The sequence below is a fragment of the Bacidia gigantensis genome (assembly GCF_019456465.1).
Source record: "Bacidia gigantensis strain McMullin 20006 chromosome Unknown contig_255, whole genome shotgun sequence".
In the NCBI taxonomy this organism is placed as follows: domain Eukaryota; kingdom Fungi; phylum Ascomycota; class Lecanoromycetes; order Lecanorales; family Ramalinaceae; genus Bacidia; species Bacidia gigantensis.
This window is the reverse complement of record NW_025408605.1, coordinates 2,167,480-2,184,951: the sequence shown is the minus strand read 5'-3', so window position 1 is coordinate 2,184,951 and position 17,472 is coordinate 2,167,480. Positions and strand designations below refer to the sequence as shown.

Genomic DNA, 17,472 nt, shown 5'->3' with positions numbered 1-17,472 from the left:
GAGATGCTCAGATGTTGTTCTAGTGCGTCACTTATGGCTATTCTTATTTTTAAGCTGGACCGAAGAAACGAATATCAACAAGTTTAAGCAACGGAAACCATCAGAGCATAACGGTCAATCCGTTCAATAGCAACCCAAGTACTCGAGATTCCGGTAAAGAGTCTTTGTAAACCATGACGAAACATCGGTGGAAGTGGCATATCTACACAAATGATATCGCCCCCTTTCAACCCTTCGGAGTGCATACTATGCAACCTAAAGTCACAGCCGTCAGCCTTTTTCAAATCTAGACGAAGAGAAGTGATTAACGTGAAACATGTGCTTTTTGTCTCCGTTTAGGAGGATCAGAATTGATACATCATTCGGCATGCGCATCAATGGGTTGGCGAGTCCATTTAAATGCATTCTAAGAGTGCTTCTACCCTGGCTCGTTCCACATGGAGGAATGGCATAATGGACAATGGCATCAGGATTGAACCAAGGGAGAATCTTTTGGAGTGTTCATTCATCATTGTAGGTTGCAAATATCATAAGTATTGAACGTCACACGTACCTTTTTACGGAGAGCTACCAATGCGTGGGTTTCTTTTGGACCCAAGAGAGATACCTATGTGTAAGTATGCACCAGTTAGCTTCATACCTCGACCCTGGACAATCTGATCGGAGAGGCGGGAAACCTTGAACTCAGAGAGAGACAAAGAAGTTAAAAGCCAGAAGTCTCAGCATGTATGTAAGAAGGAATATGTTTGGCTTGAGAATCATCATATTGAAAGGTGGCGAGACAAAAAGAGAATAGCTACTTACTTCGTTGTTGAGCTTTCAATGCCCTCCAAGCATTTTCAAGACCGGATCTTCATAATCAAGACAAAGATGCACGACATCGTCTGAAGTCATAGACTCTGCGATCAGAAAATGATGTTGAGACACGGAACAATCATGCTTGCAAGTCAAGCCAACTGGTTGTTGAATTGTTTAACTTCCTGGCAGGAGGCGTGCAAGGAGCGTTGGAAGGGAGGAGAAGCACGTACCTATTTCTTCTGCTGCCTGGCACAAGTACTTCACCTAAGGTCGAAGCACATTCCTGGACAAATGAGGCATCAGCATCATTCATCAAGTACTCATTCCAAATGACAGTCGGGGCTCTTCTCTTGCGATCAGAGGTATACTCAAGTATACCTTTACAGAAACATCGTTCCCTGACTTCTCCAAGGAGATCGGGGCAATTCATATCCCCATGAATATCATCATTTTACAAATAATTGGCTGCAAGTGGACAAGATATGCGGCCGTAATACGGAAAATAAAATTTTAAAATTTATACCTAAAAGCAAAGATAATGATTTGATTTTTGAACGCAAGAAAAAGAAAGGTCAATGATTCCTGTACGCTTGCTCTAAGGGTAGAGATCTACTCTAATCGCGGCCGCTGCCTTCTCGAGAGCTCCCTACAGCGGCTATTCAGCGACTGCAATTCAAGTCTGCTCTGTCCATCCAATTGCTCAAGCTCCAGCAAAGCGTCCCTGAGCTTTTGCTCCTCCTTCCTCAATTCGACCCGCTTTGCTTGAAGATCGTCCTCCTCCTTCCTCAATTCGACTCGCTTTGCTTGAAGATCGTCAACATGTGTCTGAACGTCTGCTATACATTGTTCAAGCTCCTCCAATGCAGGATCTTCACCAAGCGCCTTCCGTTTTGGCCGAGGCGGGAGCTCAAGTTGAATAGGCTGTGTACGATCAACCGACACAGTACCCCTTGCGTGCGCTTGTGGAACCTTAGCCTTAGGGACCTTAGGAGCCTTTGGCATGACTGTCTTCGGGTCTTGTGGCTCGTATTTTGGCAATATCGCCCAGTTCAGTTGGCCCGACTCTTCTGGACGTCTGGAGCTCCGGAACTTGGTATAGGCAGCACAGTTCTTGTCAGGATTTTTCATGAATCCTTTGAGCGAGGAGTCTCTCTCGATCTTCAATTGCTCCTCGTTGTAGACGGTCCAGACACCTTTCCCACTAGCAGCGAGGGACAAGGTCAGCTTAGGTCTATTGTGCAAGCTAGGTGGGGGTATTATAGTTACCAAAGAAAGTTGATCAGAGCAGGCCATGAGAAGCGGTGTGTGGAAGGCTTGAGAGCCCCACCACGCCTGAAAACTAGCTTGATTTGCTTGCCCTTCGAGCTCGAGGCATTCTCGAACAGACGAGCAAGTGGATATCGCTCAGGATGCGTCAGTAATTCGAAGGCCTCGTCCACTTCTTCGTTCTCATGCACCCTATCCTCTACAGGAGTCTCTCCCACACCCTCCATGCCTCCTTCCAACGCTTCAGTCTCTTCTATGAGATCGTTGAGTGTTTTAACAGGCTGGAGAGTCACCTCTTCGCTGATTGGCACATCAACACAAGTGAATTGCAATTCGACGTCGTGTGACTTCGCAATGTCTGACTCATAAACGATTCGATCTTTGATCGCGTGGTGCTTGAATTTCACACACCAGCAATACTTTGGCGTTTGGTCTTTTTGCACATGCTTGTCACTTTGACCACGCTCATATTCCAGTCCCCATTGTCGTATCTCAATATGCTCTCCATTTATGAGCACATCCTCAACATTGTACTCCTAATTAGGGATTAGATTGTAACAGCACACGCGTAGGAGTTGGACTTACTGCATCCCTCTTTTTGACGGGACCGAAGACGGAGTTTTCAAGGCGTATCCATTTGGATTGTGGATCATCACGCCAGAACATTGAAGCTCCTCTTGCCGATAAATCATCACGCTTGAATTTGACGAATTGTTTGACGGCTTTGGAGGTCGCTACAGGCTCCTTGACAGGCGTAGCTGCCTGAATAGCAGGCGATGGGCTTTGTGCTGATATCTCCGGCTGGTCTGACATGGTATTGGGATGTCGTTACGATAATGGCAGTACCGGATTGATGTCGATGAGAGCGAGCTGTAGAGTCAGCGAAAGTCACCAGTGAATTGATAACCTCAAGATCAAGGAATCGAACTCGCCAGTGGATTGGCAAACTCTAGGTGGTTTCTTTCGGAATCACCAGTGGACAAGTAACCTCAAGATACTTCAAAAGCGGTGTTTCCAGTGAGTAGCCACCTCCGGTCTTGACAGTATGAAGAAGAAGTCATTTCAAGCTTTTCAAGGTGTTTATCACGATAGGGCGGAACGATTCCCCATCGTCATCGTCCTGTGATGACAGTAGATTTCCTGCCAACACCACCGTCTGAGAATGTGAATTGTGATGGCGAATGATCTCAAAGAACACAAACTTTGAGAACGAACATTTTACGCATTAGCAGTCCAAAGAGGCAGGACAGTCAGCGTTGAGGAGTGCATTGACCAACTTGATGTGGCTATCGCTGCTACAAAGTCTGGGGGCTCCTCTTCACGTTGCAAAAATGTTCGCCTTCGAAGCAATGTATCCAACCTATCAGATTGCTATTCAGCGATCACCTTGAAAATAGGTAGCGTTACACGCAATTGCCTTTGCGAAGGGAAGCTTCTAGACATAAATCTTTGGAGAGTGGATTAATTTTGTCCCCATACCTTCGAAATTATCCCGCTTATTCTGGACCGACTACATTCCTATCCGGTAGTATATAGATTGACCCTTTGTTACGACACGACCTGTAGATCCTCCCGTTGATCAGCCAATCGTCAAGACATGTTTCCAGCCCCAGGTGGTTCAAATGATCCGCTCTCATTCTGATTTGGTCAATCCCGAGACTTATCATGGTAAAGGTGGTACCAATGTTTTGTCAATGCGACAGTTTTCGTCTAACAATAAGTACTTGCATTCGCTCGACAATCTTGTCCCTTCACTAGTTGGTCTGCCTTCACCCTTCCCTGCTCTGTCTCGTTACCCGCGACCAGCTTAAGAGAATTCGTCTCCGAGCTGTGCGCTGCATGTGGCGCCCCCTTGTCTTGAAAACGTCTATTGACTGAATCTGGGAAAATGGGGAGGGCACCGAAGTGGTGGAGAAAGGGTGGAAGATGGTAGAGGTTGAGACGGCAGTAGAAAGGATTTCAATGGACCAATTTGAGTTGTTGTTCAAGGCACGCTTGATTGGGAAGGACCCACCGTCAGGTTCTAGCTAGTAAAGATACTAGCTAATAGGACATGATAGTAGTTTGATGAAGCCGCACATACGCTCTTTAGCCAAAGGCGCTCTTTGAGCCTACAACAGAGGACTTTATTTGAAACTGGTCTCCGTGTGAATGCCCGCAGCTATACAAACTGTGGCCATGGCGTACCTTGAGCTGAGTAGAAATGTGACAGCCTCGGAGGTCTTCTGTCAAGATGACTAAGTCCGGCCTTGTTTCCATTTGATCCTTTCCCTTTGCTCTTGCCATTTTGGACGTACAATGTCTTGCAGATGTTCTTTTTGGCGTGCTAGCGCGCTGTCTGGTTCTGCTGGGACGCCGAGATGAAATAGGGTGAGCGAACATGAAATTGGTAACATCAGAGATCTCAGTCAACCGGTCTATATTTACAATAACGGTGGTTATCTCAGCAATTCACCCAGGTTACTAGTTTCATTCACCACCATGTGGTGATGAAGCAGCGGCTGTGATTCCACTTTGTTATTGAAAATCTCCCAGCTTTCCTTCTTCTTCTTCTTCTTCTTCTTCTCTAACTCGTTTTCTATGTCCATCGTGATCCACCGCCGTGATCTAGAAAATAAGTTCTGCAGCTTAGCAATACACTGTCAAGTCGATCTCTGTACCACTGAGACACCGATCCACGGGTGTTCTCAATTTCTCAATACCTCTGAGGTGTCCGATTCATCGGACATTTCTGCTCCTGCTAAGTCTACTCTCCTGCACCTCCTCGCATCTCTAAAGCTCAACCCGCCCGAAAGACAGGACATAGGTATGCATGAAAACACTCTTTCCTAGGTGTAGTGATGGTAGTTGACCAAGTCGAAAGTCTTTCGTCATCAATATGGCTTCCTCCTCAGCCGCACCAACATCGCTGGTAGTGAAGATCCCGCCCGGCATTAATATCGTCAAGCCAATCTTGTGGTATCGCGATACCTTTGATCTCTTTCAGGCATGGACCGAAATGCCGCCAGTAGCAAAAGCCCCCGCCATCGAATGCGCAACTTTCGAGGGTGGAAGGCTCACGCTGAGACAAAAGGGAAGAGGTGCCTGGTGTGAGGTCGTCTTTTCAAAGTACGTAGCAGACTTCCGGATTGATTTATGAAACTAACGAACAATCTCAGGCCTCACTTAGATTGGCATACATCGCAACCGACGGAAGATAAGCAGTCTTGGTTCGCTGAGTTCCACTGCTTCAGAGCTCCGTCAGTCACGTTCGGAGCTGAGCCAAATCAGAACCTGGACGAAGCCACTGATAAGGCCAAGCAATTTCCGCTGGCGAAGAGTGCTGCCAACTTGAAGATGTTACGGCTTCGAGTGGATTACGCAAAGGTCAAGTCCATGAGCAGCAAGGAGCACTTGAAGATTCTGCCGATAATGGACCGGATCAGACACCTTACCACCGGCAAGATAAGCGCCGACATTGATTCGCCAATCGGCAACATGATACGCGGGGACAACACTGCGCTGCTTCAAGAAAGTCGTATCCAACGAGAGCAGCTAGGCCTACTCCAAGGCTGTCGAATCAAGGTCAACCGGCTGGCAAGCCGCCGAGTTATGATCATCGAGGTCTGGACCGGCAAAGTCGCCTCATCAGATGCAGAAAAGGTATGCAAGTTCCATGTAATTTGTCCCAGCTTCTTGTCCAGCAAGCTTTACATCCATGCTGCCTTCTCGCATGAAGAATGACTATAGTGTAATCAAGTTTGACATCTTTACTGACCAATATCTGAATGTTCATCAGGTGCCAAATGAAGTCAAGGAATTTGACTTCGGAGACAAGAAACAGGGCATCAGCTACCGTATCAAAGGTGCTCACATGTTCAGGGACGAGACTGAAGAGGATAAGGAGGCTCTGCAAAAGGAGTATAAGATCAAAGACTCTTTCGGTCCTACCTTTGGCTGGCAATTCAACGTGATCAAGAGTCCAGTCTGGTCAAATGCCCCCCTTTGCGGTATCCTGCGCAATTCGGTCCCTTCGGAGGAGTTTGACTTTTTTTGTGGAGAGGCTCGAGGTGTGAGCTTAGAGCCAATTGAGAACGATGGTAATTTTGTAAAGAACGGCTCAATCGTTATCTTGTTGCTGACTGTGATAGTGCTTGGCGAGAGATCAAGGCTTGCTTTAAAAATGGGCATGAAAGAGTTCGACGCGTGGTCTCAATTATGCGGAGGCTACATCAAGTCAATTGCCAAATCCTCGAAGCTCCCGATCATCGACCTTTTTGGCGGCGGACACCCTGTTCCGGAGAAGAATAAGGGCCCAAAGATCACAATCCCAAAGGATGTGACAAGACACTGCACTCCCACCCAAATAAAGGGTATTGACCAGGCCCTCGATTGCAGAGTCTCGTCCATTTGGGGCCCACCTGGCACAGGGAAAAGCTCCGTCCTCGCTTTCATCGTGTGCTGGCTTGCAAGCTTGGGCGAGCCCGGATCGGACAACATCGAGAAGGTACTGGCAACGGCTCTGACGAATGCTGCCGTGGATGCACTTATGGGGTCATGTGTCGAGCGGTGGAAAAAGATGTTCCCAAATAGTGAGTCATTAAAAACATATGAGGTAATTTCACTTTTAACGTACATACTCTAGAGCCCGCCCCTTTTGTTCGCGTCTTCTCTGAGTCTCAGATTCGGGCTCAGCTTAAGAATAAGGATAGAGAAGCACTGGAGGATGCATTCCACCTTGACAATGTCCGCTTGCGATACGCTCGGAGTCACCCAGGCTTTGACGGCTTTATCGAGGGACGCAAAGCTTTATGGGAGGACGGCGACTTCGACAGTGAGGGTCAGGTCAAAGGGTATAATGAGTCGATCACGAGTCTCAATGAGGCATTGCTCTGGGAAGGGGATGAGGTTCGGGTAGTATTCTGTACAATCGCAAGCTGCACGTCCCAATCGCTCTTCGAGGTCTCGAAGATCGATGGCAAGCTGCAAGAGACAGCCACTCGAAAGCCGTTCTTCAAGCCAAGAACAGTCATTATCGGTAAGTTTCTAACAATCCTTCATATGTGCGACTGGACCGTTTTAATGCATTGAACCTTAGACGAAATTGGCGTCGTCAACAGGCCTCAGATGATGATACCAGTGATGGCGTTCCAAACCACAGAACGTCTAATACTCGCTGGTGACCCTAAGCAACTCGGGGGCGTCTATTTCTCAGAGGCGGCCAAACTCGCATGGCAAGCTGGAGGCTGCTACTTCAATGACATCCTCGCAAGGAGCTGGCCTTGCACATGTAAGAAATTAAATCAGACTATGTACCATAATACTAACAGGTGATCAAACAGTCCTTGATCGGCAATTCCGCATGCACGACGATCTATACGCGCACCTCGTTGCCGTCATATATAAGCAGTATGTTCTTCACCGTCTAGATTTCTGTGAACGCGAGACTAAAAGATTACCAAGGGAAATCTCATCTCGTTATATGACGAACAACCCAAGCTCATTCTTGCAACATTTGCAAAAGAACGTGCTCCCGCTCCACCTCGAGGCTAATGGGGATGTTTTTAATATCTCTAGCTACCTCAATTTCATTGACGTCGATGGAGTTCAACAGCCTGAAGGCACAAGCAGCTTCAATCAGGCAGAAGTTGAAGGTGTTTGCAATCTGGCTGCTACTTTGATTGGTCAAGGGGCAAGCAAAAATGACATTGCCATCCTTACTGGCTACGCTGTAAAGGAACCTTTTCTACTAAGTCAAGGATGACTGCTAATAGCGCTTTCAGGCTCAGAGGAAGAAAATCCAACGTCGGCTTAAAGAGATGGGCTTAGATGGTATCGCAATGCCAGGCATGACTATTGATGCTTCCCAAGGTAAAGAATGGAAGATCGTCATTGATAGCCTTGTGACAAGCAAAGGCCAGACCGGCTTCATCGGCCATAGTCCCCGGTATTTCAATCACGAGCCTTTAGAAGGGAATCAAGCTAATAGTTCTCTTAGTGCTAATGTAGGCACCTCACGTCAAGCGGAGATGCTTTACTTTGTGGGTAGCGCGAGCTTCTGGATCGCAGGTGGCCGTAAAGAAGGACCACAATTTATGCACGATATCCTGCGGCATATGAATGAAAATGCTGGGCCCAGGAACCGAGAACCTTTCGTTGTTCGTGCAGAAGGATTGCCGTAAGTTGTGCCTTGCTTTGCCTATCTTGAAAGGCTAATGAGATATTTTACAGCCCTCTCCCTGCTCCGACTCGCGAAGCTGCCCCCCACCAACTCGACTTGCTCTTCCTGCTGCTCCTGCATCATCCTCAGCTGCTCCAACCGCCACTACGGGCAGTAATAAAGGCAAACAAATCGAGGCCGAAAATGTCGAGGATAGCCCAGCAGTGAAACTCGACGAGCAACTCAGAATTGCCGATGAGGATCGTGAGGAGTTGTTGACAGAGTTCAACGAGAAGGTCGAGAACGAGCTGCGGATCTTTGACGAAGATATTGCCAGCCGTATGCAAGCACGCGAGCAGGGGTTGATGCAATTTGAAAAGCGAAGGGCGCAACTCGGAGAGGAAAAGGTCGAGTACGAGAAGAAGATGGCAGCGGAGGAAGAAGAGTGGAAAGCAGATCGCCAGCACATGGTAGACTTGTTTGAGGAGGCGAAGAAGGATTTGTTGAAAGCGTAATTTTTTGATTTTTAATTTACATCAATGATCAAACAAAGATTTATGTCACTTCTTTCCTCTTCTATTGTCTTCGAGACTTTCTTACACTCCAAAATTAGGCTGACCACTCCTTCATAGTCAACTAAAACATTGCTACAACAGACTGTTTTCAATTCTTGAACATGCCCAAGCACCTGCCAATCACGCCTGTTACTACACCTTTATAGCCTTTTATACAATCACACTCTGCTTCCCCAGCTTTTCGTTTAGCAAGCTCTTTGCCTCCTAAATCGCATATGCATAGAACCCTTTGAATCGTATCTTTTCATCACTATGCTGATCAACATTGCAGGGCTCTTATAGATTCCATGATAGATAGCGAGAAGGTTTATCCTCATCCCTCTTGCTCCTAGACGTTGGCTAGACGGCGTGGAAACTCGTACTGATCCATCAAGTCCCTGTTAGGGGCTGAAGACAATCAAGAAGAAATGGTCCACACGCTGAGCGTTTAGTACCTGCCTCATTCGCCCACGGAGGCTCTGTTGCCGACCCAACAGTCTCTTTGATAGCCTTCAGGCCTCGTCCGGTCCCACAAGCCTCATACACCAGCCGGCTTGCAAATAAGTCATTGAGCAAGACAGTGACGAACTTAGCAGGAATTGGAGATTCGCAAGAGCAAGGAATATACAAGATTGTAAAAGGGGCTTCTATGTTGGTGAACTGCCAATTCGGCCGATCAAAGTCTTGGAGAAGTCTTGATCTACATCAATCTTACATTTGATTAAGAACTACAACACGATTCACGGCTTTGAATTCAACCACTGAATCTTCTGAATGATGTTTTTGCGCTATCTTTTTCACTGTTGATTCTCATCGGTCACCTAAGCCTCGAACTCGGTTTCGTCTAGCAAATGTACAGAGCTCAACATAAGCAGTACCGAGTGCCCATGAAATCGACACTCATCATCTTCTCCTACGATTTTTCTCCTCCCAGACGCGCTCTTCTTCTTGCTATGATTTGGGCCAGGGGTTCATTGATCGTTTCTTCCGGTTTAGATCCTACCCCAACCTCTCAGGATCGTGGACAGAAATCTTCATTGGGGCTCTCTATTCTCTCAATTAGCTAAACCATAGAGTGTTAATGATGGGAGAAAGACAAGCCAAGCCTTTTAACCGCTTAGAATATTTATCTTTGGCTACAATGAAGGTAAGCCTACAAGGGCATACTTCCACATCCAGAGACACTAAACAAGAGCGCGTCCCGCCTTATTCGAATGCAGTGTCTATTCTGTATCACAAGAACAGCTAGGAAAGACCTCTCCGTATATCAAGATATATGTTGATGTAGTAAATAGTCTGGCGTTGAAAACATACAGTTCCAGCTCAATCAAGATAATTAGACCCAGCAACAAAGACAAGAATGTCGACAAGCCCCTGAAATCATTGCGTTGGAAGAAGCTCTGACTCATGGTAATCTTGATGAAATAGATCAGGTGATCACTGGCGATTTGTATTTGAACCAATCTAAAGCGAGAGAATTTCTGTGCGTGGTTAGATTACCTCTCTTGGAAACCAGAAGGTCACAGCTGCAAGACTATAGCGTATGCTTAATATAAAGCTTGAGTACTTTTCACAGATAGATGTGACATCTTTCTATAGATTCTGATTCCTAGAAGGTGTGCGGTTGCTACGCAGAGTTTGCGGAAGGAAAGACGTACTTTGATATCACAATTTTCGAATGTTCATCGCTTATAAACTTTCACAGACTGCGAGCTTGGACGGCATATTGTCTTCTTTCCTTGATTACCTGGTATCTAAGGCTCAGTACTAGTGGGATTCGTTGGCAACTTCCCAGGAGCAACCTAAGGTTCCCCTGACGCCCCTGACTACTACCGATGCGGTAAGCCTAATGCTCTAGTTGTAGTGGTGCTCCACATTTGCTGTCCGGCGCTCGGACGGAGGTAAAGCTAGCGTCAGAAAAGAACCCCTGAACTTGATTTGTTTTGCGCAACAGTGTTCAGTACCCGCTTGCAAGCATCTCCAGTTGCGACGACTTCCAAGGGAAAGCCGTCGATGGTTCATGTTGTGTTGGAAGTGCGGCGAAGAAGTACTTGCTCAGACGCGATCGACTTCATTGAGTCCAAATCTGGCCGATTCAAAGATGGGTAGGAGATAGCCCAGGGAAAGCAACATGGGGATGCGATCCATGCTGATGAAGTACCTGCAGGTGCTCTTCAATCTCAGGTAGAAAAGAAATTGCTCAAATAGGCTGAGCTCTTTATGAGTCTGCACCAACCAGTGGCCCGAATATTATAGCCGATGATCACAAGTCACCTAAATCCTTAGCACAAAATTGGAACCGTCACATCAAGAGATTGGCTATCCATTGATATCGGGTGAGTTCATGGGCGATGAACGCCGCTCACGCAAGCGGTGGACGGCCTTGCTACTGATGGTAATCAGTTCGAAGTATTCGCGGTATCAATTCGTCAAGATTGCGGCAAAGTATGAGTTTTTTACAGAAGAGAAATTGCCAAGAAACAAAAGAGTAACTAACGTGCGAAGGTGAGACTGTACATATTTCTTGAAGATCTTCCGAGAAGTAGCCGATACTGGGGTGACAAAAACGCAGTGATTGCCCTTACTCCTATCAAGACCGAAGCCAGACTTAACACCGGGAAGCTTCTGTAAGGATTTCGAAATATGAATTGAACCCAGAAGGTGATGGTGGAGGCCACTTGCGAATGACAGGCGCTGAACTCGGCTGAAAATTTGTAAATCTGGGCATGAGCATGGGCTATATGGAAGATTCTGAAATAAGGTTGACGTCCGGCCTGAGCATGATGTATAGGCTTCCGAACGTTACTTATGAAGGATTATTCACTGGAACAGCACTGCTTTAGTGTCTGGCACACTCTGTGAATATGACTACTTACCACTATCTGTCATCTTCCGTAAGTTTCTCCTTCCTTTGCAAACCCTTTCGATTCTTCAAGATCCCGACCTGTTATTGTGTGTCTACGGCTTCTATATTCTGTAGTGGACCCCATGCCCACGCTCTTGCAATTCATCAAGCATTTCGGCTCAGACACTCGACGCCTTTCACAATTCATGACGTGTCCGCTTCTCAGCTTGCGGAGGCAGCTTCTTATACGATATTCTATAATCTATTCTTACATCTCAACTTGGTCATACAATTTCCATATATGTCCACTCCATATACGTACCCAGCCTTGAGATGAGGAGTTGTATGATGCCTTCCTCGATAAACGAACCTTTCTTCAAATACATGTTGCGGTCCGCACGTCTCAGTCCAACGCAGCTTCAATGTAAAGTTGGGTCGTTTCCACATCGATTTCCAGATGCAATTCATATATTCATCGTGATGCGTGACTATTTCATATTTGAGCTTGCTGGTGCAGGTCGTATGAGTGGTGTGGAGCATTCCAGCCAACCTCAATATTTTGATGTCCATCATCGTTTTTGGAGGCTGATACTCTCTCCAAATTAAAAAATCTATCGGTGTTCGATGTAATGGAGTGTCGTTTTGTGGTGATGGAAGCTAAGGTTAGCTTCAAGCTTCGCACTCTTAAAATTCTGATGGCGCGTTTTCTCTCTTCTTTTCTCCAGGTATCAACGATTGAGTGCAATCGACTGTACGATTTCCTTGATAGCCTCTTGTTAAACCCAATCCACTGGACTGACTAATTTGGTCTATCCAATTCACTGGATTCCCCTTATCTCTGACCTCTGGTCCACTCAATACGCTGAGTGGCCGCTTCACTAACGGACCCCTCTCAGCCTTTCTTCTATCTCTCCATCCACCCCAATCTTTTATCCAGTAAGTAGGTGTGGAGCAGTCCAGTCATTCGAACGGGTCGGTTGGCTGATGAACTGGCAGCAATGGCGAAGAACAAGACCGCATCCGAAAGGGCGCGCAAGATAGTGTTGACGCAGAGGAAACAAGCCGAAGCGAATCCCCACTCGCGCTTCGAGCAGGAAAAGCTCGCCGAGTTCGAAGCATGGAAGCTCTATGTCAATGAGGAGGCTTCGAAGGGCATTGAAATACTTAGTTATCCGTCCTTTCCTCCAGGGCGGTATCTGGCCATGTATCCTCAGGCAGCTGACATCTACCGCCCTGTTGGACCACCATCACAGCCACGCCCTCTCCCAGCACCATCACATCCACGCCGTCCACCACTATCACACTCACGCCCTCCTACACCACCACCACCACCACCACAACTTCCCAGTGGTCTGCCTCTAAGCACTACAGATGAGGCGATAAGGAGTATGCGAAAGACCATCGACTCCCTACGTATTCTACTCGAAAGTAGAGGAAAGGAGGTCGAGGATTATAAAAGGGATCTAGACGCCCTGCGGACGAAGAACTCCCAGTCCGCAGATGACAAAGACAAGCAGATCAGCGAACTGCAAAGTGCCCTAGACGCCAAAGGCAGGCACGTCCAACCCTCCCAATCTGCAGACGACAAGGACAAGCAGATCGAGGAATTGCAGAAGGCTCTGGACGCCAAGGATCAGCAGGTCAAGAGCTCCCGATCTATAGACGACAAGGATCGGCAGATCAGGGGCTTACAGACTGATCTCGTCGGCAAGGACGAACATATCAGGATGCTGCAATCTGCTCTGCAGGACAAAGAGAAGGAAATCAGCCGCCTCAAAGGGATACCAGCCAAGAGGGATGAGCCGGATCTCTCGGATGAGTTATTCCTTCCGTTCGATGACATGGAGGTCGACAACTTGGTGACCTCTCCATCCCCAGTCAAGCCTGCCGTCTTCACCTCCCCTCTCAAGCGATCGACTCCTGCCACCTCCCCCCAAAGCGTCTTTCCTCCCCTTCCTCATCAACTGGGGCTCAAGATCGCCCTATCAATGCCGATAGAGATAGGAGGCGTCTGGCTGAAAGCAAAAAAGAGAAAGAACTCTTTGCTTTGCTGGACGACCTCGCAGCAAGCAATGACCCCACTGCAAAGACTGTCAAGCAAGTGTAAGTAAACGCTATTATGTTCTTGAAGCGAGTGTCCTGATGACTCATTTTTCTATAGATTTGGCGTGATAGGCGACGACAAGTACGCATGCGTAGGGCCTGCTGGTATCTCGATTTACAAGCAAGCCATGTGCTACTTGCTAGCTTCAGAATACCTGGACGACAGCTTAGTCGATTGGGTCCTTGGAGTCGCCGTTGCAGGTACTACCAAGACCCAATTAATATCTCCATGGGTCTATGAAGCTGGTCAATCGTTTGGAAAATCGATCAATGCCACAACCAACACAATCCTGATGCCAGTCTGCATAAAACTTCACTGGAGGCTCTTTAGTGCTACATGGGATAGGCCTAACTCTAAAGTCCTAATAAGATGCTACGACTCGCTTGGGCCAAGCGAAGGCTCACCAGAGGGACTAGTCCAAGGAATGTGTGACAAGATACAAGGCATCTTGTCAGAAATGAAAGACGGACCAGGGAAGAATGTACGTTGGACAAGCGAAAACGGCAAATGCAGTATGCAAACGGATGGTTATGAATGCGGTTCCTGGGTTCTCGCCAACGCATTAGCCCTGATTCTTGATACAGAAATGCCGGAGTCAGTAGACGGCTTCAGGTTGGCTATCGCCTGCTCTTTGTTGTCCGAGGTCCAAAAGCAAAGCCGAACCGCGGAGATCTTAGCGGACTGGCTCTTTAATAACGTCGCTCAGACTACGCAGGCTAGCCAAAAGAAACCTCCCAAGGGCTCCCGGAAGAGAGTACCTAAACGTCGGCAGCGTCCAGTTTTAGCGCGTGCTGCAAAGGGTCCGGTGAAGCCAAAAGATCCAGATAACAGCCAAGGGTCTAGCAATGACGACGACTCAGTGTCAACTGATGATGTGCACGTACTTGGTCCGGAAGTCAACTATTACCGCCAGCGTCCAAATCTTGACGAAGAGTTTCTTTGCACCATATGTGTGTGCTTCGCCGGCGAGTCCCAGGAAGCTCTTGCTAGCCACCAAGAGAAAGATCACGAAATCCCTGGCCTGTTGTGCACTTGGCCAGGATGCTACACCTTGTGCAAGGGTGAGGGTGATCTAGACCTTCATGTCCGACGGATTCATGAACTTCAGGTCTATGTATGCGAAACAAAAGGGTGCTATCAACGGTTCGATGAATGGGAAGAAGCAGAAGCTCATGCTGAGGAATTGGACCATGATGTGAACGAAAAGTTCCCTTCGGCACCTTACAATCGGGAGGACATCGAAGTCAGGCGTACAGAAATAGAAACTTTCAAAGGGAAAAAGAGAATGCTTCAGCTAAAACGCAGGTATTATATGGTGTATCAAAGTGCAACTGCTCGTCGGTTCTTTGAGAACTTGGGTCTAATGAACCAGGACACCACAACGGGTGTTCCCTACCATAGAACGCTCTGGAGAAAGTATGAAGCCTCAGACACAAGCGCACGTCCCAGTTGGAATTACAAGCTAAAAAATAAATCCGCATATGGCAAGGAGAGTTTCGGTGCCGCTTATTATATGTTTGTACTCTTCTTTCACCAGCCACGTGGTTGGCGATTGGACAAGTTCATAACGGACTGGACGCTTCACTGGTGCGAAATTTCACACAAATGCCATTGGGCATATTGTTTGGATGTGAATGCTTTAGAATATGTCTTGCCGAAGTACAACTCTGACAGGGCTTCGTGCGCAGGAAGCCTTCGAGCGCAAGCGGGCACCTGCGAGGCGAAAAAGAGTCTCCATTCCCATGATCATTGTGTGCAGCATCTTTCGGCGGATGCAGCAACAAGCTTCGTTGTCAGGGTAGGACCATACACTGGGGAGAGAAGGAGAGTAGGAGATCGCCCTAAGAAGAGCGGCCAGCTGGATACAAGAGGAGGAGCACCTCCGGGTGGTTGGACTTGTCGCTACGAAATGAAACGAAGATGCCGCCGGAATGATATCGCATTCCCGACAAAATCAAATCGGGACAGACACGAAGCATTGTGCCATTTCAGCGCCAACTGGAAAGAGTGGAGGAAGTTTAGCGCAAAGTTTCCAGGTTACTTCTGTCCTGTGTGCGATGAGGGGTTTGACGAGAAAGAGGAGCGAAATAGACATATGGAGCGTGAGCATGAAACTTAATAGTTTATTAATTTGAACATCTAGTCTTCCCCTTTGATTCGATAGCCTTGCTCAGAGTCTTTGAATGATGAGGGCAGCTTGTGATTCTCCTCTTTCTCTCTCCCTGATCATTTCTCCTTACTATTGCTACTTCGCAACGTGTATTGCCTTGAAATTATACCTTTCACCTCAAGAGAGTCTCGTCTGACGCTTCCGAGGTGAGCAAGAACGAACCGTGAACCATCGGGGATCTCGATCAGCTGAAATTATAAATTTGGATGCCGCGCTTGATGAATGTTCTCCATCTCCGCTGTGGATTCCCTGTGAAAGAGCCTCTCTCCTCTTGCAACTGTAGATGAAAATTTGTACTGCGGCTTTGGTGGTCACTCTCTCAGCTGATGCCTGCTCAACTAGCGACCAAGCTCCCGACCTGTTGATGAGGTTTAGAGGATCCATGAGAGCTCCAGAGAAGCTAAACTCATCTCACTGTCAAAGACAATCGCAAATGAATGGATGGTCGTTGGAATAGAGTATCGTCCAAAACCTTGGCGCGAATTCTCAAATTTCGTCACCCTCACAAACTCCGCTGCTCCTCGACTACGACGGCCTCAGACATGAGTACTGCCTCCTTGGCTCTACTTCAGACAGTCGCCTAATCAGCATCAATGGCTTCGGTCCTGAGTATTGCCTGCTTGGCTCTACTCTTAGACAGTCGCCAAACGGTCAGCAAATAAAGGCTCCGGTCTTCAGTATTGCCTGCTTGGCTCTACTTCAGACAGTCGCCAAACGGTCAGCAACAATGGCTTCAGTCTTGAGTACTGCCTCCTTGGCTCTACTTTAGACGGTTGCCAAATAGTCAACAATAAAAGCTCCGGTCTTTAGTATTGCCTGCTTGGCTCTACTCTCAGACAGTCGCTAAGCGGTCAACAACAATGGCTTCAGTCTTGAGTACTGCCTCCTTGGCTCTATTCTTTGACTGTCGCCAAGCGGTCAACAACAACGCCTTGGGTCTTGACTGAGTTGTGTCTCATCTCTTCTAGAGGCTGCATAAATGTCGCATAACAGAGAAATCGCACAGGCGGAGTCATAATTATGAGCGCCTTTTTCATGGAATCAACAAAGAAATGACATCTGCAATCATCGCAACGTCGTGTCATTCCATAGGAAGTACGGCACCGTCACGCTTATTGGAACAGATGTCATATGAGACACTGCTTGAAGAGATGGTACAGCTCGACGGAAGGTGCAAACCCTGTTTCAACAGTGCGAATTCTTGTTGACAGAGCATCAGATGTCCAGAGAAAGTTCAGCTGGATAAGGTTCGATGGCAACGGCGCCTATTTAATCGTCACCATCGATGCCTTTTCCTACCGTCATGGTTGTCTGGACGACGAACACTTATGGCTCCACGCCGCAGGCAGGCAAATGGTTACATTACTACCGTTGGGTCTTCCTGACCTATGTCTAAGTCACCAAATTTAGTCCGGCCCTCATAAGCGCAATAGAATTTATCACATGACGCCAAGACTAGGGCTGACGAGACCGTCGAACATATCATACACTACTGAAAGCTGATTGAGGGTGCGCCCAACTTTTGCGTGGACTTTGCTAGGCCTTTTTCGAGAAGGTATATCTTCCGAGAACCAGGAATGTCCAATGTTAACTTCT

At 47.5% G+C, this 17,472-nt stretch overlaps 3 protein-coding genes across 3 annotated transcripts; 2 read left to right on the top strand and 1 right to left on the bottom strand.

Moving 5' to 3' along the window:
- Nucleotides 1-1,407: 1,407 nt before the first annotated feature.
- Nucleotides 1,408-2,877, bottom strand: KY384_007416 (uncharacterized protein; the record flags this gene model as incomplete). The annotated part of the gene is made up of 3 exons (XM_044815907.1): nt 1,408-2,041; nt 2,065-2,600; nt 2,650-2,877. The coding sequence occupies 3 exons, from the start codon at nt 2,875-2,877 to the stop codon at nt 1,408-1,410; spliced, it is 1,398 nt and encodes a 465-aa protein (XP_044667781.1).
- A 2,185-nt stretch (nt 2,878-5,062) lies between these two features.
- On the top strand, nt 5,063-8,718 carry KY384_007415 (uncharacterized protein; the record flags this gene model as incomplete). The annotated part of the gene is made up of 9 exons (XM_044815906.1): nt 5,063-5,111; nt 5,309-5,706; nt 5,843-6,635; nt 6,689-7,081; nt 7,142-7,333; nt 7,374-7,774; nt 7,827-7,990; nt 8,042-8,221; nt 8,301-8,718. The coding sequence occupies 9 exons, from the start codon at nt 5,063-5,065 to the stop codon at nt 8,716-8,718; spliced, it is 2,988 nt and encodes a 995-aa protein (XP_044667780.1).
- A 3,882-nt stretch (nt 8,719-12,600) lies between these two features.
- Nucleotides 12,601-15,825, top strand: KY384_007414 (uncharacterized protein; the record flags this gene model as incomplete). Its single annotated transcript, XM_044815905.1, has 3 exons — nt 12,601-13,705; nt 13,802-14,004; nt 14,143-15,825. The coding sequence occupies 3 exons, from the start codon at nt 12,601-12,603 to the stop codon at nt 15,823-15,825; spliced, it is 2,991 nt and encodes a 996-aa protein (XP_044667779.1).
- Between the last annotated feature and the right edge of the window lie 1,647 nt (nt 15,826-17,472).